The 24,782-nt window shown below is 36.7% G+C and overlaps 1 protein-coding gene and 1 pseudogene across 13 annotated transcripts; both read left to right on the top strand.

Moving 5' to 3' along the window:
• Positions 1–228: 228 nt before the first annotated feature.
• LOC147495857 (ubiquitin C-terminal hydrolase 12-like) lies at positions 229–24,641 on the top strand (annotated as a pseudogene). Its single transcript, XR_015197801.1, has 29 exons — positions 229–692; positions 1,243–1,499; positions 1,609–1,827; positions 1,913–2,021; positions 2,129–2,244; positions 2,671–2,769; positions 3,139–3,248; positions 3,824–3,898; positions 4,227–4,305; positions 4,419–4,562; positions 4,655–4,726; positions 4,843–4,962; positions 5,834–5,956; positions 6,045–6,122; positions 6,328–6,416; positions 6,548–6,658; positions 6,774–6,842; positions 6,961–7,071; positions 8,232–8,287; positions 8,393–8,570; positions 8,679–8,780; positions 8,864–8,935; positions 9,289–9,353; positions 9,446–9,511; positions 9,669–9,755; positions 9,863–9,979; positions 10,209–10,283; positions 10,386–10,471; positions 23,986–24,641. The product of XR_015197801.1 is annotated as a ubiquitin C-terminal hydrolase 12-like (transcript).
• On the top strand, positions 13,410–22,575 carry LOC147495858 (putative disease resistance protein At4g27220). Of its 12 annotated transcripts, none has more exons than XM_086564595.1 (10): positions 13,410–13,807; positions 14,123–14,474; positions 14,733–14,809; positions 15,835–18,940; positions 19,188–19,220; positions 19,753–19,949; positions 20,807–20,915; positions 21,066–21,143; positions 21,691–21,771; positions 21,848–22,575. In XM_086564595.1, exon 4 carries the CDS (start codon positions 15,837–15,839, stop codon positions 18,840–18,842), a length of 3,006 nt encoding a protein of 1,001 aa, XP_086420721.1. In that variant the 5' UTR covers positions 13,410–13,807; positions 14,123–14,474; positions 14,733–14,809; positions 15,835–15,836; the 3' UTR covers positions 18,843–18,940; positions 19,188–19,220; positions 19,753–19,949; positions 20,807–20,915; positions 21,066–21,143; positions 21,691–21,771; positions 21,848–22,575. The 12 variants fall into 12 exon arrangements, with proteins under 12 accessions (XP_086420721.1, XP_086420720.1, XP_086420719.1 ...); XM_086564594.1 differs by having other exon boundaries at positions 19,727–19,949; XM_086564593.1 differs by having other exon boundaries at positions 19,188–19,949; positions 21,066–21,118.
• Positions 24,642–24,782: the final 141 nt, after the last annotated feature.

Here is a 24,782-nt window from a genome sequence, read left to right as displayed (position 1 = left end):
GTAAACTTTCCCAAGAAGAAGCTTGGGTGTAACCTGTTTTTTCAGTGTGTGTATATATTTACGTGATACTATATACAACTCAAGTTCCATTAACACTTGTTCATTCACTAGCTAGAGTTTTAGCTACTCTTCAACCTATGGAACTATGGAAGGTAACCATTACTTTTTCTTTTTCGACGTAGATAGTAATGTGAAATGTGAGTAGCATTGAATCTCTTGTTATATGTGAATGTTTTAGTGTCTGTCTGTTTGTGTGTATAGTTTGTAGAAAAACAGAAGCATTATTTGTTGGTTTTTATTAATAGCTCGAGCAAAGCGTCCAGCATGGAGATATCCAACGAAGACATTTACTTGGACTATAAAAAACTTCTCAAAGGTGTACACCAGGAAGCATTATTCCGATGTGTTTGAAACTTCCGGTTGTAAATGGTATATTGATTACTCTCACTTTATTGATTTTTTTTAAAATGAAACTGCAAAAAATGTGTTGTACTCACTTATTTTTATCATTTGCGTGGGTAGGCAGGTGCTGATTTATCCTAAGGGGTGCAATGGAGTGTGCAATGGAGATCATTTGTCAGTGTACCTAGTTGTTGCAAGTCCAGAGTACTTGCCTCATATTTGGAGTAGATATGCTGAGTTCAGTCTTTCAGTCGTTAATCAAATGTACCAACAATCCACTCTGCGAAAAGGTTTGAACTCTATTAGTTCTACAATTCTTTGTCAGAGAAAACTCTGTGTTAAATATATATATTTTGTACTTCTTTTGTCATTAGTTAGAGAATTAGCGGGATAACACTAATAACAGTGATGTTTATCCAATGGTGCTTCAGCTTTTAATGCTGTTTACACAATCTCAAAGAGTTTGGGAAGTTTGGAGATTATTGTTTGTGTTAAATTGATAACAGATCACATTCTATACCAAAAGGTACTCTGTTAAATGGATTTCATTGGTTTTTGGGAAACAGATGATTCTATGCATCTTATTATAGTTTTCGGAAACAGAGGTAAAAGTAGTCCGAAATTTCATTGATGAAGCCCGTGATGTGGATGTAAATGAATTTGAGACACCAATAAAGAAAATATATGGCAACTGAGAGGAACTAAAACAACCCATCCCTAACATTAGACCATTCTTAGTAGAGTGGGGCTCACCATGATGCTACGTAAATAGTCTAAGCTTATATATGCATGTATATGGTTAATTATACTTAGTAAATGGAGTCCTTAGTCTTCTTGCAGATGCGCAACATAAGTTTAATAGACGAGAGAGTGATTGGGGATTCACATCATTCATTCCTCTCTGTAAACTTCATGACCCTAAAGAAGGGTTTCTCGTGAATGGTACATTAATTATCGAGGCAGAGGTTGCCGATGGTATGGTTGTGGACTACGATTCGAAGATGAAAACAGGTTATGTTGGAGTAAAGAACCAAGGAGCAACCTCTTACATAAACTCTTTGCTTCAGACTCTGTATCATATACCTTACTTCAGGAAGGTTGGTGCCGGTACCTTTTTTTATTGCGCCTCTCTTCCTCTCCTTTTTTAGTTTTTTCTATTTGTTTCAAGAAATTTTGTTGCTAATGTTCTTATTAACTTGAGTACAGGCTGTTTACCGTATGCCAATGAAAGAGAAAGATATGCAATCAAGAAGCATCATTCTAGCTTTGCAGAACTTGTTCTTTAAGCTCCAGTACAGCGATGAGAGTGTTGCAACTAAAGAGCTGATCCAATCTTTTGGACGTGAAATATATGATTCTTCCATGCAGCACGACGTGCAAGAACTCAATAGGGTTCTTTGTAAAAAGATTGAAGACAAAATGAAGGTACTTCTTTGACGTGTGTGTGTGTGTGCTTTGGGGGGGGGGGGTTGTGAAGATTTTTTATTCTTGCATTCCTTTATTGATGCAGGGAACTATTGTAGAGGGTACCATACAATAATTGTTTGAGGGGCATCACATGACTTCTATCGAATGCTTTAACGTGAATAACAAATCGCAGAGGAAGGAGTCATTTTATGGTATATATTTATGCTAAAGATGATCTTTTCTGAGTTAAGAATGCATGGTATTTTCTAGTTGTTACATAATTCTGAAATATATCCATATATATTTGTGTGTGTGACAGACCTTCAGCTAGATGTTAAAGATTGTCAGGATGTGTATGCTTCTTTCGACAAGTATATCAAAGTTGAATGTCTTGAAGGTGATAATAAGTATCGTACTGGACAAAATGGTCTACAGGTTCGCTGCCACATGAAATTATAATACTCTTGGAATTTACTTATTATGTGAAGTATGGATATGTTGGCTGCTATCTTACCCTCTACGTGGAGCATATATATGCTGTGTACATCATGTATCAAGACGATTAACTGAATACGCCGTGTCCCAGCTGTATCCTGTGACGTCGCACGACTTCAAAGTTAACCAAATTCTAGAATAGCTTTGATTGGTCCCAATAATTATCTTGAGTGATTATTAGGGTGTTAAAGTTTATGAGAAGCAAATGCGACCTTTTACTATTCTGTACTTTCAGGGGGATTACAGGATACTGATAAGCACCTCTTGATACTTCACTTCTACTTAACCACTTAAAGTCATAGCCAACACAATTTTCTTTTCCAGAGTAATGGGACGTTGCAATGATATGTTATATGGTCATTTCAGGATGCTATGAAGGGTATCCTTTTCCTTGATTTCCCACCTGTCCTTCAACTTCAGCTAAAACGATTTGAATATGATTACGCTCAGAATACTGTGGTAAAGGTCAGTATTTGATTCATCAAATTGATGGCTGTTGTTAATTGATACCGAAGTAACCGAACTTTGACAAGTTGATCTTTTGCCTTCGGCGTGCATGTGCTTATATATATGCATGCATATTTTAGTTCATAGAATGAGTTTGCAGCCTCAATTTGCATTCCAGTGTTTTTCTTAATATTATCATGATATGAAGTCATAACTCCTGTGTGTAATTCCATATCACAAACTCCTGTGCGTGGTTCCATATCACAGACAAACTGTATTGCTTTGTGTATTGAGCGCGAAACTAAATATCCAAGATTGCTATGTGTGCAAATGCATTCGATCTGAAATGATGATGATTGAGTTCTCGGACCGGTATTCATGTTGCAGATAAATGATGGATATGAGTTCCCTTTAGAACTTGACCTTGACAGAGAGAATGGCAAGTATTTATCGCCAGATTGTGATAGGAGAGTCCGCAATTTTTATACGCTGCACAGGTAACGTTACATATGTGATCGTTTACTAAATTGTCTGTGCTCGTTGTCATTTCCTTAACTATTATGTTTATTATAAGTTATGTCATCTCTTCGAGCAACATCACTAATAAATCATCACAACAGCAATAGTTTGTACATGAAGGGCAAAACAATAATAAAGCACTTAGCATAAAATATATTGGTGGGATGCCCAGTGTAGGTGTTTGACGTCCATGTCATATGGCTACCACATGAGCAGTAGGATGCTGCATCATTATCCCTGGATCAGGAAGAGCTCGTCCTTGTGATAGGTCCGCGAAACGAGTGTGGTACTGTCTTGGTGCTTCTTACATGATATTCAATTTTACAGATAAAAAACTATCGTTATATTAGCTTTACATATTAGAGGCTTTGAATGAATGAATGTGAAGCGGTGAAGCTTAGAATGTAGTTATTCCTTTAAGATGGCTTTCGTTATATTAAATGATACAGATATGCGGTGATTCTCCTGTTGGGACTCGAACTATATCTTAATATCGCTTCCGTGTAGAGTGCACAATTTTTCTTTATGCACTTTCTTCTTCTTGTTGGCGCAGTGTTTTGGTTCACAACGGCGGGGAGCATGGTGGACGCTATTATGCTTTTATCAGGCCAAATCTCTCTCACCAGTGGTATGTAGCATATTTCTGATACCTTATTCAATCATCTTTGCAGATTCTTTCCAGCTTTGAGGTGATGTACAACTACTTATATGAAATAGGCAGCGGCTTAGAATGTTCATGTTTTTGGTATAATAAGTAATATTATTCTCATTTTGCTTCTCTGTGTTGTGTATTTATGTTCATGTTTAAATAAATTTTTCCTTCACTTTTAAATGTTGTTGCATTTTATTTTGATCTTATAGATTTCTTGTCTTTTTATGCAATCACATACCAGTGCATGTGTACAGTTTCTTTTTTGTATTTTCACGATCTCTTAAGTGAGAATTCACTGCTATAGGTTAAAATTTGATGATGAATTGGTAACAAAAGAAGATATGATAAGAGCATTAGAGGAACGATATGGTGGGGAGGAGGAGGTATTTCTAATAAATTTGATATTTTTTAATCGGTTTCTACTGTTAATGCTTGTGTTCATCGATTACTTTTTGTACTCTTCCCTAGCTAAATACGTTCTTTTTATGTCCAACAGCTACCTCAGACGAATGGGTTCAACAGCACTCCATTTAAACTTACAAAATACTCGAATGCATACATGCTTGTCTATATACGCAAAAGTGACATAGAAAAAGTAATCTGTAATGCAGATGTACAAGACATTGTTAAACCCGTGCGGGTAAGATTCATATTGCATACCATTGACTGAAATCTCAAATTTATATTTTCTTTTAGAAGGCTGAACTGAGTACATGCATTGCCATCTTACAGTTAAGGTTGAAGAAAGAACACGAAGAGAATGAACACAAGAAAAAGGAGGCTCAGATGCATACTATTATAAAGGTTTAGACTTGCCTTGGTTTCAGGAGTAATTGTAGTTTGTAGAAAAAGAATTGTGTATATGAAATGAATTACTTGTTAATATTTTGACAATTACTAGGCGTGATACTTTATTGCAGGTTGCACGGAATGAGGACTTTGTCGAACAGGTTGGAAGAGATATTTATTTTGATCTCGTGGATCATGATAAAGTCCATTGTTTCCATATGCCGAACCAGACACCTTTCAGTAATTTCAAAGTACTGCATTTGTTTTCGAGAGTTTGACATTTTTTAATCTATGGTGCTTAACTATTTCACAGTTTGTAGTAAGTTTTTTTATTTTGTTTTTTATTTTTATTTTTAGAGATGCAATCTAGGGAGGACTTTACTGCAAGTAGAAGTTTTGATTCTAAAAAGAAGTTGAAGTTTTCCTTGCTTTTCAGGCCACTAAAGACTATAAATAAACTTGTAGGCATTCGCCAAATTGTTGGTTGGTTTATTAAACTGTGTGTTTGTGAGAAGGAAGAGTTTCTCCTTTTGTGAGTGTAGATTATTAACCGTGTGATTACCAGTTACATAGAAGACCTTGTCATCCCCTTCTTCAAGATTGTGAATATCAAGTCTGATCGTTGCTCACAACAATTATAGTGCAGTGTTGATAAAACCATACATTTCCCTAGTTAAAACGTACATTTTCTACCAGTTTAGTTTTTCAATGGCCAATTGCCACATTCAACCACTCTCACAGCGTGCAACTTTGAGTCCATAACCTTCTTAAGAACCTGATATGCATGTGCATGTCCCCACTAGGGTAATTAAACTGGGACTAAATCAACTTACTGTTAGAGATATGTGGAGTGCAGGGGAATCACTGTGCCCAGCAATAGTACACATGAAGAACAGTAGAGTTTTTGTAACATAGAGTAGTTTGGTGGGTATTCACGAGAGAGGGGGAACCGATACACTTAGGATGATGTTCCGTTCACTCCATATAATCACTGATTTTTCTTTTGTGGATCTATTTCTTTTAGGTTTTAATTAGAGATTTAGTTGTAATAACAATATATTGAAACAAAAGAAAAAGAATAATAATATTAGACTGAGTAACTAATTTTCTAGTGGTTTGTAGGGAAACGTGGCGAAGGAATTTGGTATACCAGTAAAGTTTCAGAGGTTTTGGCTGTGGACAAAACGCCAAAATCTTACATATCATCCACATCGGCAGTTGACGCCTGAGGAAGAGACACAATCTGTAACTTCCCTTCATTTTAATGCTTAGATTCAGATATGGTAAGACTTTTATAGCTCAAGTATTGTAATTTTATTTTCTTGCATTGCAGGTTGGACAATTGAAGGAAGTATCAAATAAGGCTCACAATGGGGACTTAAAGCTGTTCCTAGAAGTAGAAGTTGGACCGGTAATGGTTATTACCAGTTACGGAGTCGATTCTTAATTTTTGAGTATCCAACTCAAAGCCAGTTGGTTATGAGTGGAGTGCCCCAGGGTTTATAAGTTGTAATCAAGGATTTAATTGTCTGCGCCTCATGCATTTTCTAGGACTATGTGGATCTTAAACTTGTTTTACATGCCCTGCCTTACTGATTTTCTTCATGGCCTTGCAGGATTTGCATCCTATTCAACTCCCTGAAACGACCAAAGAAGATATTCTAATATTTTTTAAACTTTATGACCCTATAAAAGAAGAACTGATGTAAGTTATTTTTACTTACCCCTTTTCCCCATTGTCACCCGGTATCAACATTATATTATTAGACTACTTTTCCTATGACTGATTGGATGGAAAAAAAGAGAGAAAAAGCTATTGATTTCCATCTGTCTCAGCTACGTTGGGAGGCTTTTCGTGAAGAGGTTAGTGGTAGTCCATATGAAATCTTGACAAAGCTCAATAAAATGGCTGGTTTTTCGTCTACTCAACAAATAGAACTTTACGAGGTCAGTTTCCATCTTGGTACTTGGGTTAATGTGCATTTTATTGCTATTGTAAAAGTTTTCTTTTTTTTAGTAGATGTGAAATTCTCTGAACCAACTTTCTTTATATGTTTTTTAGGAATTAAAGTTTGAGCCAAGTGTCATGTGCGAACCTATCCACAAGAAGCTAACTTTTCGAGCTAACCAGGTATGTAGTATGCATGTGCATTTTGTTGGAAAAGTATGAGCTGCATAAAAAGTCAGGTGGTATCTGCCGTCATTGTTAATTTTTTTGCTATCCTTTACTTTCTGGTTGTTTTTTACAGCTTGGAGATGGGGACATTTTATGTTTTCAGAAATCCCCTCCAGTTCAGTGTCTGCAACAGTGCCGCTATCCAGACGTCCCTTCATTTTTTGAATATGTGCATAATCGCCTGGTATGGTTGAGTTTGTTTTGAGATTTCATTTTTAAGATTAGTATATAAATATGGTGCATCATGCTCTTCTCTCATTAAGGCAATGTACTGTGTGGTGGTTTTTAGTGAATACTGTTACAAACCCTTATTTTGAGTCCTAATTGGTTTATGTATTACTAGAGATTTCCTAAATATTTCTTGATTTCTATTTTGATGTTTTTAGCATAGGTTATTTTTAGGTTTATTTTTAGTTCCGAAAATTACGTATTTTAGTTTCTAAAATTGAATTAGAAGCCTAGCTTCTAAATTCGTTGGTTCCTTAGCTATATATATTGAGTTGTATACCTTTGGCCATACTTGGTTGATTGATAATAAACTTTGTGTTTGTGTGAGAAAGGTTTTCTCTCTTCCTGTGTGTATTCGTTTAATAAATTGCAGGGCTTCTTTTGTGATTCCCTTCTCAATTTTGTGGGTTTCAAGTCTGGTTGTCGCGCACAACAACCGTAGTGGCTCACAAGTAATTAGTTCGTGATTCTTCGGCATCACGTTCATATCTTTATTGCACATAAGTGCATCACTTGTTTTTTAAGTTGATAAGGTATAGGTGTTAGCTATTAAATTTGCATGGCTTCCCTCGTGAATTTTGTTTTATGTAGTGCTCGATGCTGGTTATTTACATAACTACTAAAAACATGATATTCACATTTTTCGTAGAATATATCATATATGGGTTGTGAAATATAGGCATGGGCAACAGTGACACGTCATTGAAAAAGAAACGGCTTGCTGAATTTCCCTCAGTAGTTCTGAACTGTGATTTTGTTATTGAAGTTTCATTCAGTATTCTCTTGACGTTTCATTATTGAAGTTACATTAAGTAACTCTCTAGTCTTTGTTGAGGAGATTTTGAAGAAATTGGTAACTGGGGTTTCAGAGTGCAGGATTTGTTCTGTTGACCTAAAGTTTGATTAAGCAGAGGATTAGTGCGTTGATGAGATATTGTTTTGTACTACATAAATGATAATTAGTGGCACAATGACGAGTTGATTCTGAGCTTCCACAATGTTGGTTAAGCACTTAATGTCACTTATAAGCGTAACACATTCATTTATTTTCAAAGAAGTGTTCTTAGGCTGTCCATACATATTTTAAGCATAATACACTTGATGTTTCTTTCCTAGGTTGTCCATTTCCGATCACTTGCGAAACCAAAGGAGGATGCTTTTTGTTTACAGCTGTAAGCAACTTACATTCCTACTGTTGTCATTATTATGGTCTGAAAATGTAATGTTTTTGGTTACATATTTTATTCAATGTGTTCAAACCCATTGTCCTTTTCCAGATCGAATATTTTCAATTATGATGAGGTGGTGGAAAGTGTTGCTCGCCAACTTCTTGTTGATGTTTCATCAAAAATCAGGCTTACACCTCACAATTGTTACTCTCAGCAACCTGAACCAATTCCTATTAGGTACAGGGTCTTGGATCATTTGTCTGATATGCTGGTCCAGAACAACCAGGTGATACATCTATTAGTCTGGATTTCTGAGGCTGTCTGGATAACTGTTTTGTTTGAACAATTATGTTGTGCACGACTGAACAAATCTTGATGCACTCCATCCACACAGACTGCTCATATATTGTACTATGAAGTATTGGACATTCCTCTACCAGAACTGGAATGCTTAAAAACGCTGAAGGTGTCCTTTCACCATGACGAAAAAGAAGAAGTAAGTGTAACGCACAATTGGCAGAATCTGGCTCGTTTACGTTTATTGTTCATTTAGGATGCCTGATCCTGGCACATTTTCAGGTTGTGAAACACTGTATTACACTTCCAGAACATAGCACTGTGGCAGACCTGATAAGTGACCTAAAAAGAAAGGTAATTATTGCTACTGTTAACTTTTGATCATCCAACTCAAAAACAATTGGCAATGAGTGGAGCTGCCTGAGGAGCATATATTCATATGTATTCTCCTTGAAGCTTAAAGTTCCCTATGTCGGATCATATATGCTATGTTCTCGTCCTTGTAGGTGGTAGGGATGAGAGATTTCCTGAATGCATGTTTTATGCTATCTTCTCATCCTACTAGATTCTTACTTGAAAGTTCCATGGTTAAACACACTATGCTTAATTTCTGTTTGTTCATCATTTCCCCTCCTTATTTCCTGAGCTACCTAGAAACATCTTGGTTGAATTACAAGTCAGGTATCCTGGTTGGTATTTTGTAACAGGTTGAGTTGTCTCATCCTAATGTGGAGCTTAGATTGCTCAAGTTTTCTATCATAAAATCTATAAGGTTTGGAAACTTTTTTATTTCAATTATTGTTGGTAATGTGCACACTGCCCATGTCATCTGAGAGCACAATTTTCTTGAATGAATTCTTGCAGATTTTTCAAACTAGTGAATCGATTGAGAATATAAATGACCAGAACTGGACATTACGTGCAGAGGAGGTAAGTTATATTTTCTCTGTCGAACACCAATATTTGTTAGTAGTCAATATGAGTCTTCAAACCCATATTGAGATATACGATTAATGTCACAAGGAGTGGGCTTACGAATTGCTCTGCCAGTGAAATTGTTTGATTGCCCGTTTATGTCATGCCACAGATTCCAGAGGAAGAGAAAAACTGTGGTGCTCATGATCACATAATTCATGTTTACCATTTCACCAAAGACACCTCTCAGAATCAGATGGTAAGTTTAAATATCAAGCACAACTTGAGTTCGGATAGGTACTTGTACACTTAAAATTTCTACCTTTTAGATGCTCTTGTTTTGAAATCTTGTAATGTGTCAACCAGCTGGTTCAGAATTTTGGCAAACCATTTTTGTTGGTCATTCATGATGGCGAGACTTTAGCTGATGTTAAAGTGCGTATTCAAAAGAAATTGCAAGTCCCAGTTCCAGACTTGTGCAAGGTATTTTTCTCCTGCATACTATTTATAAACAGTTAGAGACCTTATTTCAGTCTAAGTTCTACTCTGATGAATACAAACTAAACATACATGCGTGCACATTCACAGCTTTCTATTGCCCTTTTTTTATATTGGCATTGGTATTGGTATTGGTATTGGTATTGGTATGAACTTCTACAGTGTACGAGTATATGCAATTTATTCTGAATTTAAAACAAATTCTTTTGGTCAGTGGAAGTTTGTATATATCTCATTGGGTCGGGCCGAGTACCTCCAGGACACAGACATTGTGTCTACCCGTTTTCAGGTCTCTCTACCTGAACTTAATATTTTTACTTTTCTTTCCATATAAATTGACATTTTTTTGGAATGTAATGACAAATGCTTCTGTTTGCATTGTTTCACCCAGAGAAGAGAACTTTTTGCTCCATGGGAGCAGTATCTGGGTTGGAGCACTCTGATATTGCTCCAAACAGGCTTCATGCAGCTAATCAGGTTCAAACTTTAAACTATTAGGTTTTAGCAGAGAATCTTGCTTTGTGACTTTGTACATAGCGCATTATTCTTGTGTGATGATTAAGACCCAATTTGATCCATTATGCGGATATTTGCCGTTTAGTGCCTTTTATCATATAAACGATTTATTTTTTTTAATTGCCAAATATGATAAGAGTTTTTTCCCGTCGTGGAATTTTGCCAAATCCCATATTGCTAAAAGGGTATAGAAAATAGTCAAAATACCCAGCAAAGGTTTCTCTTTGTCAGTCGAACAAGACGAACATTGACAAGTGGGTCTTAAGTTGTTTCAACTTGACTTCGTCCGAAGAGTTTGCTACTAGAAGATTTTTTGTCAGGGATGTGTTGGTCAGTTGCTTGATTAATAACTCCTTGTAGTCTACAAATCTTGAGTTCCTACTACTTCCCCTTTTCCCAACAGATTCAAGAACGTAGGGTGTCTCATGTGTATATGTAACAGGAAAAGTCCATTTTTATGATTGCATGCTTCTTGACTAACGCCGTATTGTACATCTTCCCTATAGCTTCTTTTCTATTCTGCATATATGCTCGGGATGCTACGTTAGAAGGTTTCTATTTGGTCACACTTGGTAAACTTAACAGCACTTGACTGTGAACATGGTTCAGATTTAATAAATTTTACGATCAAATTTGGGTACTGTGATTGAGTAATTCCCAATTTTATTGTTTGAGTGTGTGATGATGTGAATGCCACATGTAGTTTTCTGTCACTAATGTACATGAATTTCGCATTGACAAGCTTTGGCGGTTGATATCGGTGATCAGTCTGCAATATAAAAATAAGTGGTACAAATGTTTCACTCTGCTGGTAACAAAATGTTGCTGTACTAAAACTCTGACGTTCTGCCCCGCAGGTGATGAATACCTCCTTAATGGCACCACTTATTCCGGCAACTGCATCACCGACTACAAACGAAGATTTAGAATTATCCATGGCAATCGCTGCCTCTATCCATTCCTCTACCATGGACGAGAGACCACTGCATACCAATGCACACAAGAGCGTTCTAGTCAGCAAACCAGTTGATTGGATCAACTCGTCAGAAAATAGCTCCACTCCCAACAATCGGGGCCCTACGAGAGGACCTGCATCTCCTCTAGAGGGTAGTAGCAGCAGGTGGTCGTACAAGCCAGCCCAAGTTGGGTACAATGGATGGGATGTGCCTAGTAACAGTGAAACTCAGCAGAGCATACCTTCAACATGTGTGATATGTTTGGATGCTCCAATAGAGGGGGCTTGCATCCCTTGTGGTCATTTGTCTGGTTGCATGTCATGCTTGAATGAGATCCAAGGTAAAAAGTGGGGGTGCCCCGTATGCCGTGCCAAGATAAAGCAGGTTGTAAAGATCTATGCTGTCAGTGAAAGGTGCTCTATTGCGTTTATGGCCTTGTGTAATTGTTTGTCATGTCCTCAAAATACATTCGTGATTGTTAACATTCTCCCAGATGAAGTTTAAAAGACTACTGCTACGTGTGGCCATATTTATCTTCTTTCTACGATAGTATTGCCACTTGTAAAGTTCTATTGGACGATGTTTTGCCGGTATGGAAATGGCTTCGTTTCACAGAAATTGGTTCCAGTTGTTTGTTGCTCCTTCAAACAAGTGCCCGACTCATATACTTCAGTATTGTATTGCCACACGAAAACTGCAGAAAGAAGATAATTAGATACTACCTAAATGGACCCATATCCAAATATCCATGGCATGCAAAATGCATGTACCCACACGACACTGTTGTCTCATAAACTCTATAAATTGCGCAGTTGTTTGAAGTTGTAGTGTTCATATGATAATCTAGGTTTTTACTTACTTATCAAACTATGGAAGGTAACCTCAATAATTCAATTTACAAAATTGATCAATTTAACGAGTTTATTTAGACATTTTCTGTCAATTTATTGATTTTGTTTTGACAGATCAATTATCAGAAACTTCGTCGAAATTCACATGGACTATAAAAAACTTCTCTACTTTGAACACTGTTAAACATTTCTCCGATGTTTTTACAGCTGGTGGTTATAAATGGTATCATGCTACTAAATTCTCTAAATTTCTTCTTTTGATATTTGTTGCAGTTAATATCCTCTTATTAATATTTGTTTGTTGTTGAGTACCCTTTGGTATAAACTATCACTGATTATTGATCGTTGTTTTTGGGTAGGCGGCTGCTGATTTTCCCCAAGGGGAACAACGTAAAATTTTTGTCAGTGTACCTAGATGGTGCAGATTCAGCTAATCTACCTTATGGTTGGAGTAGATTTGCAGCAGAGTTCGATTTGTCAGTGGTTAATCAAATGAATGGTCGAGACACTGCGAAAATGTTTGTTATGAGTTCGCCATTATCTTTTTCTCAGATTGAAAAGTCTATATGTGTGTATAAGTTCCACTAGTATACTAGTTGTTTGTTATGATTTTTTGAAGAATGTAAATAACTACAAGGGTTTGCACCCCAAACATTTTTTCATAACTTTGCACCCCGAAAAGTCGAAAACTTAGCTGGTTCCATCCAAGAGTTGTAGATATGATTGTAAAACTCAAGAAGTAGATGATGACTCCATCCCAGCACATACCGGAGCGAGATATTGGAGGTCTTTTAAATTGGTATTACACAAGATCTAGTCAGACACCTAAAATACATGATAACCAAAGCGGACCAACGACTATTAGTACATCTAGTTACAGTTGCCAGGTCGAGCAAGGGACCATGGCCGCCATGGCGTGTCCTGTGGCGCTTGAGTATACTAACAATGAGGTACTCAGACTTTTTAAGTGGAAGCATAACTTTTCTACTGAAAAGGTCTCCCAATCTAATGCTCTTGTTTGGTTTAACTCATTCATTTATTTTTTTACTACTTAGTTTACAATTAAACCGATGTTAATTCCGGACCAGACTTTGTACAATATTTACACCCTGATCACATTTGTAATGAAATTTGCATTTTTTATGTTGGCAAAAACAGAAAATCGGATGATCAAAAATTCAAATGAAGTTACGTAGGAAGCAAGTCAACAACAGAAGTGCTCTTACCAAAATATCAAACATAGCATTCAATAATGGAAGACCCACCAGTCCCACCACCACGCGCAAAGGAAGAAGACTTGAAAGAAAAGTAGAGACCTGATAATATATTTGTGGTTCACACATTCTCTCTTTATTGACTGTAGGAAGAAACAGAGTTGTTGGTTTTTTTCATTTCATCACAAACAGCAGGGAGAGTTTTCCATAACTTCTTTGTCGATCTTGGACTAGTATTCAGCTTAACATCACTCGATCAATTATATTATATATAAGGTCAGTTTCTTACAAATTTTCTTCTTCATTGTTAGTTGCTATTATACACTTGATTATTACTCTTGTTTTTTAATTGTCATTCATTGTTTTTTAATTGTCATTCATTGTTCAACATGATCAGAAAACAAAGTTCTCTTAACTATTTTAACTAACAAAATGCAAATAACAATCACAGCTAAGTCAAATATTTTGCAAAATGGAAGAAACCGAAAAACTAATCAACCTTGGGGCCGGGGTAGCTTATATTCTCCTGATAAAGAAGTAGCTGAAAGGGAAGTGTAATGAAATTTGCATTTTTTATGTCGGCAAAAACAGAAAATCGGATGATCAAAAATTCAAATGAAGTTACGTAGGAAGCAAGTCAACAACAGAAGTGGTCTTACCAAAATATCAAACATAGCATTCAATAATGGAAGACCCACCAGTCCCACCACCACGCGCAAAGGAAGAAGACTAGAAAGAAAAGTGGAGACCTGATAATATATTTGTGGTTCACACATTCTCTCTTTATTGACTGTAGGAAGAAACAGAGTTGTTGGTTTTTTTCATTTCATCACAAACAGCAGAGAGAGTTTTCCATAACTTCTTTGTACTGGTCTGCTTAGCTTGGTCGATCTTGGACTAGTACTCAGCTTAACATCACTCCATCAAATTTTCATTGTTAAAGGTTATTACAAATTTATTCTTCCTTGTTTACTGTTGTTATTATACACTTGATTATTACTCTCTTTTTTTTTTAATCGTCATTCATTGTTAAATGTTCACAACATAACCATGTTTTGCAAACTTGAACTCTTGATCCATCACTTATTTGAAATTTGAGCTAACCAATTCTACTGATAAAGTCCAATGATGACTATCTCTTAAAACTGATTTGTGTTTTTATCTACTAATTCTCCACCTTTACATGATTTTAAATTTGCAGATATCCAATTCGTACTTGAACATTTTCCTTTGGGTCTTGTTATTAGAGGTTCAGAGAACAACCAACTGCTCAAGCAAGTGAGATTCTTTAACTCATTCACATTCTCTATTTACTTGATGTTATGTATTTTACATATATCCTACTGGAGTAACTCTATCATGTCTCGTCACTTTAATTAACAACCAATCTGTTGTAATGACAAGTATGGAAGTTGCTGGAGCAGTAGTTGAAACTGAAAGGCTCCCTCTGAAACACCAATGTAATTATACACATTTCAATGAGTAACCTGCATTTCTGGCCTTGAGCTTAAAATATGCCATAAAAGCAATTGTTCACCCTCAAACCTCAATTCATAAAATCTTCAATAATTCTGAAAGTTACCATGTTAAAATTTCTACACCGTTAGCATCTCCACTGTACACCCAACTTTATGCTCCTCGTGGATAACAATAGATTCCTTCCCACGCCTATCGGTAAATCCAGATACTTTTTTTGACTTGGACGAAAATCATAGTGTGTGCAAGCTTAGCATGGTGACTTTCTTCACACTATCAAGAAAATCATAGTGACTTTCTTCACACTTTCGTCAAGAAACAGAGTTGGCTTCTTCAATTCATTTTGTAATACAGAGAGATCCACGAGTGTGCTTTCCTGAATTTCATTGTTCAACGAGAGTGAGTGGAGCCTAATAAGAGTGTGCTTGTATAAGCTTTCTGCTTGGTACGGTGTTTGTTCCTGATCAGATCAGCTTATTATTCCATCCAGTCTATAACATCAGTTCCTACCAACTATAAGGTCATCAGCTCTACATATACTATATAAATTCTCTTCTACGTACCTTATTATAGATCCAAGTACTAGTGCTCTTCTTCACTTCATATATAATTAACATCCATGGATGGTCATCGTCTTATAATGTAATGCTGTCAAAACCAGCTCCATAGTTTATGTGGTTCTTGGGTATACTTGCTATATGCAAATTGGCATGAGAGTTGGAAAAACGCATATTTTGTTTATCGTTTACTAGTTCTGCTTTTCCCATGATTTATTCAGGTATTATTTGGTCACTCTTTAACAACTAATTAATGTGATGTAATGACAGGAATGGAGTATGTCGTAGCAGCTATTAGAACCTTATTGAGTTGTGGGTGTAAAAAGATGAACGCATCACTGGAAGAGAAGTATAAGTATATGAAAAGTTCGAAAGAAGAATTGCAGACGTTGAAAGACAAAAGAACAGACTTGATTGCCCGAGTAGAAGATGTCAATGCAAAACTGTTGATTGCCGAGCGGGAAGGAAAGACACCCAGCAAAACTGTGGAAACTTGGTTGATTAGAGCCAATAGAGTGAAATCCGAGGTGGATGTGGTGCAAACCAAAGCCGAAGTACCAAAGCGTTGCCTATGTGGAGTGTTGCCTAATTGTTGTTCAAGAGCGAAATTGGGAAAACAAATGCTGAAGTTGATTGATTTTATGACTAATCTCTTAAATGTTGGTCAAGTCCCAGAAGAGGAGTTAGCGATTTCTGTTCCAGAGACGGTAAGGGAGATCCCAACAACAAGACTGATTGGTAAAACTGCTGAGAAGAACTCTGAGACGGTTTGGGAATGGTTAATGGGTGATCAATTTCAGAATATTGGTGTCTATGGGATGGGTGGCGCGGGCAAAACCTCTTTAATGAAGAACATTAATGAACGACTACGCTTGCAACAACTCCGCAGCTTCGAAAGTGTTTTGTGGGTCACTGTATCCAAAGATGTTAATGCTCGAAAACTTCAAGACCAGATTGCGGAAGTAGTCAATAATTTGAATCAGGAAACTTCGGAAACTTTTGCTAAACAAGATGAAGTTGGACGGTCATCAATATTGCTAAGTGCATTACATAGAAAGGGAAAGTTTGTGCTTATCCTAGACGACATATGGAAGGCATTTGATCTACAGGAACTTGGAGTTCCCAAACCTTCAAAACACAATGGGTGCAAGATAGTATTGACTACTAGGTCACTGGATGTGTGCAGAAGGATGTGCCAGAAAGAGTTCAAAGTTGGACTTCTTTTAGAGGACGAAGCATGGGAATTGTTCGAGAAAAATGTTGAGGAGGTTGGTCCTGAAGTGGAAGAGATTGCAAAAGCAATTGTTGCAAAATGTGGTAGTTTGCCCCTTGCAATCATCACAGTTGGTAAAGCTATGAGAAGAAAGACTAATGTTAAAGAGTGGCAACTTGCACTTATAGATTTGCAGGAGAGGAGTTTGAACATGGCCGTGGGGGAAGAGGTCATTCCGATTCTAAGGTTCAGTTACGATCAATTGAAGGAAAATGACCAGAAGTGTTTCTTATATTGTGCATTATATCCGGAAGGTTCTGAAATCAACCCTAGTGAGTTGATTGAGTATTGGGTTTTGGAAGGGTTGGTCAAAGGAAGGAGCAAGGAAGAAGAGTTTCTCCGAGGCGATGCCATATTGGATTCTCTAAAAGGTTGTTGCATGCTTGAAGACGGATCAGCTAAGGGTTATGTGAAAATGCATGATTTGATCAGAGATATGGCGCTTTACGTCACGGAATCAAATCCTAAATTCATGGTCAGAACTGGGCTTTCATCAACAAAAGTACCGCATGAAGATGATTGGTCGGAAGATCTTGAGAGGGTTTCGTTTATGGGAAGTCGTATAGGAGATATTCCAATTATTCCGAACTGCCCAAAACTCTTGACATTGATCCTTGCTCAGACTGCACTGAAACACGTTGCACCTGGTTTTTTTATGCACATGAAAAGTCTGACGGTTCTCGATTTATTTCGGACTAGTATTGAGTCATTACCAGATTCACTTTCTGATTTGGTGAATCTTCGTGGTTTACTCTTAATTCATTGTGAGAAATTAGTTAGAGTGCCTTCTCTATCCAAGCTTCAGTCACTGAGAGTGTTGAAGCTCACATATTCGGCCATAGAAGAACTGCCTCATGGGATGGAAATGTTGGTCCACCTAAGATGCCTTGATCTCAGCGGCAATTCTAAATTGAAAGAAATGATCCCTTCAGGATTGATATCCAAGTTTTCCTTACTTGAAGAGTTACTATTGGGAGGAATAAAAGTGGAATATGTGTATGCGCGAGAAAGAGGGGGAGATTTCGTGCAGGAACTCTCAAGCTTGACACACTTGGAGAATCTTACAATCAGATTTCACGACCTGTCGGACTTTATTTCCTATGCTGAATTTACAAACTTTGAAAAGTTAAAAAAGGGTGTTATTGAAACAGAATCAGACATATATTTCGAAAGTCAGGACGAGAGAATTCTATGTTTGTCCAACAGAAAGGGTATTCCTTGCAATGCCCTCCGACTTCCGAAAAGCATTCAATTTCTTAGAGTTCAACATTTCGCAAGGTTATCAGAGTTGCCCTTCCTACAACGGGTCGAGAACATGGGTATCGCACACGGAGCTTTTCCTTGTTTGAAGAGGTTAGAGATCATCATGTGTGGCAATATCAAAGTTTTATTTTCGTCTGGGTTGCTTCAACAGCTTCTTAACCTTGAAGAGATCAAGGTGTGGAATTGCTCACAATTGGAGGAGCTAGTGGTAGCGGATGGAGATGAGAGTGGTGCCATTCCAGTACTCCCGAGGTTACATAATCTGTATTTACAAGGATTACCAAAACTGAAGAGCAATTGGAGTCAGCTATTCATGTACAGCAACTCTTGGCAGGATGTTTATATTAGGGAAGTCAAACTGGACCGCCTGTTTTCAACTAGGTTATTACAACACTTTCGATACCTGGAAAAGATCAGAGTGTGGAATTGTACGGAATTGGAGGAACTAATTGTAGAAGAAGAAGAAGCATGTGAAACTGTCGCACTCCAAAGCTTGAAGGAATTGGAATTCTACTATCTACCGAAACTGAAGAATATTTGGAAGGGCGTGATGGTTTGTGACTCTCTTGAATCAGTTAGAGTAAAGGATTGTCCTGAATTGAAAAGGCTCCCTCTGTTCAACCGAGAACATCAGTCAGCCCCACCTTCTCTCAAATCAATCCTTGGAAGCAGAAAATGGTGGGATTCACTGGAGTGGGGAGATTATCCACGTCCTGAACATCTCTTTCGAAGGAGGGATTGAAATGATATTTTTCTCGAAAATCTTCGCTTTTTGGCTTCAATCGGTTTTCCTTTCTGCTTTGATAACCTGATTCTACACTGAAAACCCTTTCGATCAAGGTATGTGTCATGTTCATCCGTAGTTTCAAGCTTTTCATCAGAAACTTTTTTTCTTTTTAGGATTTTCTTTGATTTGTTGCCGTTTTTAAAGATTTTCAAATAATTTGATAGATAATAGGTCATGATGATGTTGTTTAATTTATCAACCGATAAATTCAAATTGATTTAGTGGAGAATCAGAAATTCTAGTCTTGTTTTGGTTTCAATTGATTGAAATATTAAATTTGTTTGTTTTGGTTTTTTGCAGGGATTGTCACAAATAGTATTGGAACTTCTTTTGGTAAGGGTAAAACTCAGCGATGGGAGTCTAATGTGTCAACAATGTCAGCGTAACCAACAACACCCGGTGCTGTCATCTTTTGTTCCAATTGCACAAAACGTTACTGCCATCCTTGTAAATAATTAATGATATCTATTAACTAGAAATCTATTTTTAATATACAGTAGTTGAAATTTTCGTAATTGCGTGATGTGTTGTTTTGATGAATTGATAACAATTGTGTTCTCGATCGTTACTCTTTTCAGTTTCAGTTGTAACTCCCTAAATGTAATTTGTTAGGACCTAGAAGATCAAGAGTTTCGAAATGGGAATTTCCACAGTTCAAAAGTGTATATAAAGATTGTCACTTTTTCCGAATTTTATTGCTAAATATAATTTTGTGTACAACTATATAATGAGTTTATTTGTAAATTCTGGTTTCTGTATGGAATATAACAGGTGGTATGGGCATTTGCTTTTTTGTTTCGATCTGTTACTTTTTACTTTCTTGTATTTTTTTTTTGTAGAATACCAACATAATATTTGTGTACAGTCTGCGAGGAACCCAATCCAAATGACAAACTTCAGCAGCTCCTCTACTTGCTACACGGAGTGTTTCCTCTCCTCCGACAAGTTGTTTCGGAGCAAGATTCTGAGATAGAAGTGAAAGCCAAATCACAGGGTTGAGCGTGCGGAAATGAACATTAGAATCAGAAGGATTAAACTTGATGAAGATGGACGTCAGTATTGGTATGCTCAAATACCCTCATGTTTGTATTGGCTTCTTCTTTCTTTCTTTCATAGTTTTTTTGTTACTTCCAAATATTGTAGTTGCAACTGAAATTGCTTTTTATTTTTATCTTTACTTTTTGTTTTTTTCGATTTGTTTGTGGTTGTGTGTGTGTGTGTGTGTGTGGGGGTATCATGTCTTTTTACTTGTTCCCTTCTTTGCATGTGACCATTACAACTTTTTTTTATGGTGATATAACTCTGAGTCATTTACATCTTAGTTGGAGATAGATTAGATATATTTTTGTGGTTTGATCAGTAGCAAGTCCTGTATACATGTGTTTTTGTTGTTCACTTACCAAAAAGGGGAAAAGAAAACATGAAGTTCGCCATTTCGTAATAAGCAGATTCATTTTATTAGACAGAAGATCAATACAAGAAACCGGGTAGGAAGGACATCTATATATTCTAGTACTCATTATACAACTAATGCATCTTATGTTCCTCACTAGTATGGCGTTTTTAAAGATTTTTAAATAATTTGTTGTTCAACTAATGAATCAATGGCTATAGGTTTACTAATGGTGAAGTTCTTTGCCATGTTTAATTGATGGGCTTTGCTAGTTCCCTTTTAACTCTTAGAGATAGATTACCACTGACAAGAAGTGAACTACTTCAGGTGAGATTCCACCACTGATTCACAAACCATAGGGTAAATAATTCCTTTCTCACATTTTGTAATTATGAAAATTTATTATACCCGAGCGGTTCAATGAACAAGTGTTTGACCTATATTTTCCATGTACACCGTGAATCAGGTCTTTAACTTTCGATCCCCTTTTTGTATATCTGTCGTTGTTTTAAGTTTTAAATTACAGGTTTTGGATTTGTTTGATGTGAAGCTTAATGGTGTTATTGAATCTGGGAATTTATTAGGTCATTGGGCATCTTTTCATCCCAACGCTCCACTGGAGGAGAAAGTTGCATGTAAGAATTGATTCTCATTACTTACACTTATATTCATGATCTCATATTAACGCATTAGATTCTACTGGTAATCAGTTACTCAAAAAACTGCCCACCTTTCCACTGTATCCTTTAATTTGCTGATCACACTTTGGTAAATTCTTTGTGTAGTTGCATTTCTACTATATGATCTAACGCAGACTGGCTTAATTGAACGTGAGGAGGTGATTTAGTATATATATCATTCAGGTTCTCTCCATTTATTCCGTATGTATGTGCTTGACTTATCAAGAAGCATGTTATAGTACACAAGACACATGTTATCATGCAGAATATTGAACTAGAGATATCAGATATGGATTTAGAGATGGGAATATGTGATCTTAAAATCTAGTAAATATCATATCATGTTATCGACTATGTTTAACACAGTTTTGATCCCACTGACTTTGGGGAGCCATACAGTATAATTCTGACTGATTGGTAAATAATCAATTGAAAATTTTATGCATTTCATTTCGGGTGTTCAAGACCAAATTTATATGCTTAGAAAAGTCCGTGATTAAACAAATGTCTCAACTTATAATGAAATGATGAGAAGTCTTCGACCAATACTTTTCAATTTTGTATGTGCAACAAAGGGTCATTCATAATGAGTCACAAAGGGCATACCACATGACTGAATATAAGAAGACATCAGACGTTCAGACCAAATTATACAAGGCATACAACATTTCAATGTGTAAGAATCTGATTCTTAAACCAGTTTGTATGTAACTTTTGTTGTATGTTTCAGTTAAAGGAGATGGTGTTGGCTCTTTTGATCGAGTCTGATCTGGCCCTCACTGAGGATGTTGTCGAAACAATCGTGGATAAGGTCATCTGCTCTCTCTGGAATTGTACACTTACCTTACATCTGTTTGTTATATATTCTCATTGCTGTCTTGCTACAGACATTTACTGACGCAGATTCAAAAGGCGATGGAAGGACGAATATGCATCAAATGGCTGCACGGTTATTATCATCTCAGACAATTAAAGGTGGTGGTATATGGTAGGACAAAAAAACACCATTTCTGCACTGGTGCTGGGAATGCGCGCGGTTGTAGAAATGAAGAGCCTTGTCTCACAAAGACTCTGGAGGATTGGAGGAGGACATCAAAGTTGATAGTGTCAGACTGCAACAGCTTGGATCCATGGAACAAGAAGCAGAAAAGTGTAAGACTTGTTGGTAAACGAACCTGGTGTGGGGAATGCAATCCATAAAAAGTTTAAGGTGCAAGTTTTGAGTAATGGAAAATCATTGGATAAGAGTATAAGACGGAGTTCCCAACTATGGCGGAAGCAGATTCAGAGCTCCTTGTCGAGGTTGAGGGTGTAGTTGGGGATTTCACTATTTCAGCAAGGATAAGGGTGTTTGTCCCCTAATGCTTGAACGAGGGCCAAGGTGGCAGTGTGCTCTTCCCTGGTTGTTTCCTTTTCGAATTCCAATTAGAATTAGCAATCCTCTTATATTTATTTATGTAAACGCTAAGGGCCTTACAATTAGCACCCTCTTTTTTCCGTGGTAGTTGAGTTTGATTGTTTTCTTTTGGAGACAATAGATTTTAGCTTTTGTAGAGATTAGATTGTAAATTTTGGAACTGGCTAGATTAATTGATGTTCTTCCATTCAAGTTTCATTCCACTTCCATTCAAGTTTCATTCCACTTTCGCTTGTTGTATCAAATCCAAAACTACAATGCCTCCCACAAACCTACAAAACTAAATAGAAAAGATTTGAACATCTTGAACGAGAAGAAAAGTGATTTGGTTGTGCCAGATAAGTGGGAAGATTTGTCTACCTGCGGCAAGAATAACAATTTGGTTGGTTATAACAATTTGGTTGGTTGTGCCATATCATGGGGAAGATTTCTTCTTTAACATATTTACAAGACTTCATGGGCGTGAACTTAATCAGTTCGAGCCTTTGAGGTATGAATGCAAACTGTAGTACAACCGTACAAGTTAATTAGCAGCTCATTTTCACTGTCAATCTAATCTTAGTTTGATCGCATTTCCGAAGAATCTATGATCCTAAGATTAAACAAATTAAGAATGAAGAGGTTACTGTGAAGGATTTATGTATTGATCATAACACCATAAAGTTTGTGATTACTAGTTGTAATGGTTTAGTACTACTAGACCTCTGCCAAATGGAGGAAAATGTGCGTTTGTAATCCTGTCATTGGTCAGCTGCTCCAAGCCTCCAACTGCCTCGTACGAAAAGGAGTCAAGGTTTATATACTCTGTCAACTGGAATCACATTCATTAATTCTACTGGTATTGCCTGCAGGTATTTTTCCAGTAAGAAATTTATGTTGTAGCAACTCTGCAACTCTTGAAAATGGCAGAATCTTGATCTTAAAGGTTGGAAATGGGTACCATGTTGACGATGTCCAGCTGCAGCAACTAAGATCTTTGGAGATTAACCGAAAAAAATTGGTACGTCATTCAACCCTTTGTAGAGAGCATTGTTCCCTGATGAAAGCACTTCATATCATATCACCCCATTATCAAGTTCGATTTTGTTGTATTCATAGACTCAAGTTGCAATTGCTCTAGTCTTTGCTGTTGAATGTTAATCCTGTGATTAAATTATTGAAATGCGATGAAAATTTTGTTCGAGAATATACAAAATCAACAAATTTAATGCACAAAAATATGATTGGGGATACAAGTCATTTGTGTGTCTCGGGGAGCCAAGGGACCCTGGGAAAGGGTTTCTTTTGAATGACACGTTAATTGTCGAGACATAGGCTTCTTTTTCTGATGGTAGGCTTTTCTTGATTCGTATCGAACTTTGATTCCAACCAAAATACTGAAGTTGTGAAATTGGTAAAGATTTCCAATGAATGATACTTTAGCTATTCAGGCAGAGGTCACCGTCCCTAAGGTTGGGGAAGGTAAGTTTATGTTGATTCATATATGCATCTCTCATTGCCATTGTAATTCAAATCTGATTCTTTTGGGAAGACTTCAGTTTGTATGAAGCTAGATGCATTTTCAATGTTTTGATTTGCTGTTGATTGTTGATTGTTGATTACTGATAGGTCAAGAGTGCTGTGGTACTATGCAGAATCATCCTGCTGTTGATCTTCCATCATCGAAATTCACTTGGACTATTAGAAACTTCTCTAGGTTGAACATGAAGAAGCATTATTCTGGGTCTTTTCAAGTCGGCGGTTATAAATGGTATACTAACTGCTCTCCTTTGTTTGATTTCTTTTGCAATCCTAGAGCTATTTGATATAATCAGCTCTTTTTAGTCTCTGACCATTGTGTGTTTTTGATAGGCGACTGTTGATTTATCCTAAGGGGAGCAATGTAGATTATTTGTCAATGTACTTAGAAGTAGCACATGCACCTGATTTGCCTTGTGGTTGGAGTAGAAATGCCCAGTTCAATTTGTCAGTGGTTAATCAAGTATACAGTAAATACACTGTGCAAAACGGTTTGAAATTTTCCCCCTGCTCTTCATCTCTTTCTTCCAAAAAACTCTGTACGGGTATATTTACCCTTCTATAATTATGTAATTGGTGAATGAATATTTGTTAGAATAAATTGTTAATTTAGTACTGCCGCCGTTTTTTCAATAGCTATTACAGGCTGCAAAGTAGTTGTAGTCTGAAATTAATGCTTATTGTAAAAGATACACTCTATGGTTGTATAATGATATGATAGAGACAATGCACATTTGTTTTGTTAACTAATACTTGTGGCAGTCTGCCTATTGCCAAAAACGATGAATATATTCTCATCGAAGAGTTGAATTTGTGAATTGGTCAAGTTTTACTTTATTTGATTTGCTGTCATTTTGTTGATTGTTGATAAGCTCAAGCAGGCACTG

The sequence above is a fragment of the Coptis chinensis genome, chromosome 6 (assembly GCF_015680905.1).
Source record: "Coptis chinensis isolate HL-2020 chromosome 6, ASM1568090v1, whole genome shotgun sequence".
Lineage (NCBI taxonomy): Eukaryota > Viridiplantae > Streptophyta > Magnoliopsida > Ranunculales > Ranunculaceae > Coptis > Coptis chinensis.
The sequence above is the reverse complement of the archived record's forward strand: the minus strand, read 5'-3'. Positions and strand labels throughout refer to the sequence as shown.

What these genes read in the sequence shown, in the direction of transcription:
- LOC147495858 (XM_086564588.1), top strand. Translation starts at nt 15,837, where the DNA reads ATGGAGTATGTCGTAGCAGCTATTAGAACCTTATTGAGTTGTGGGTGT.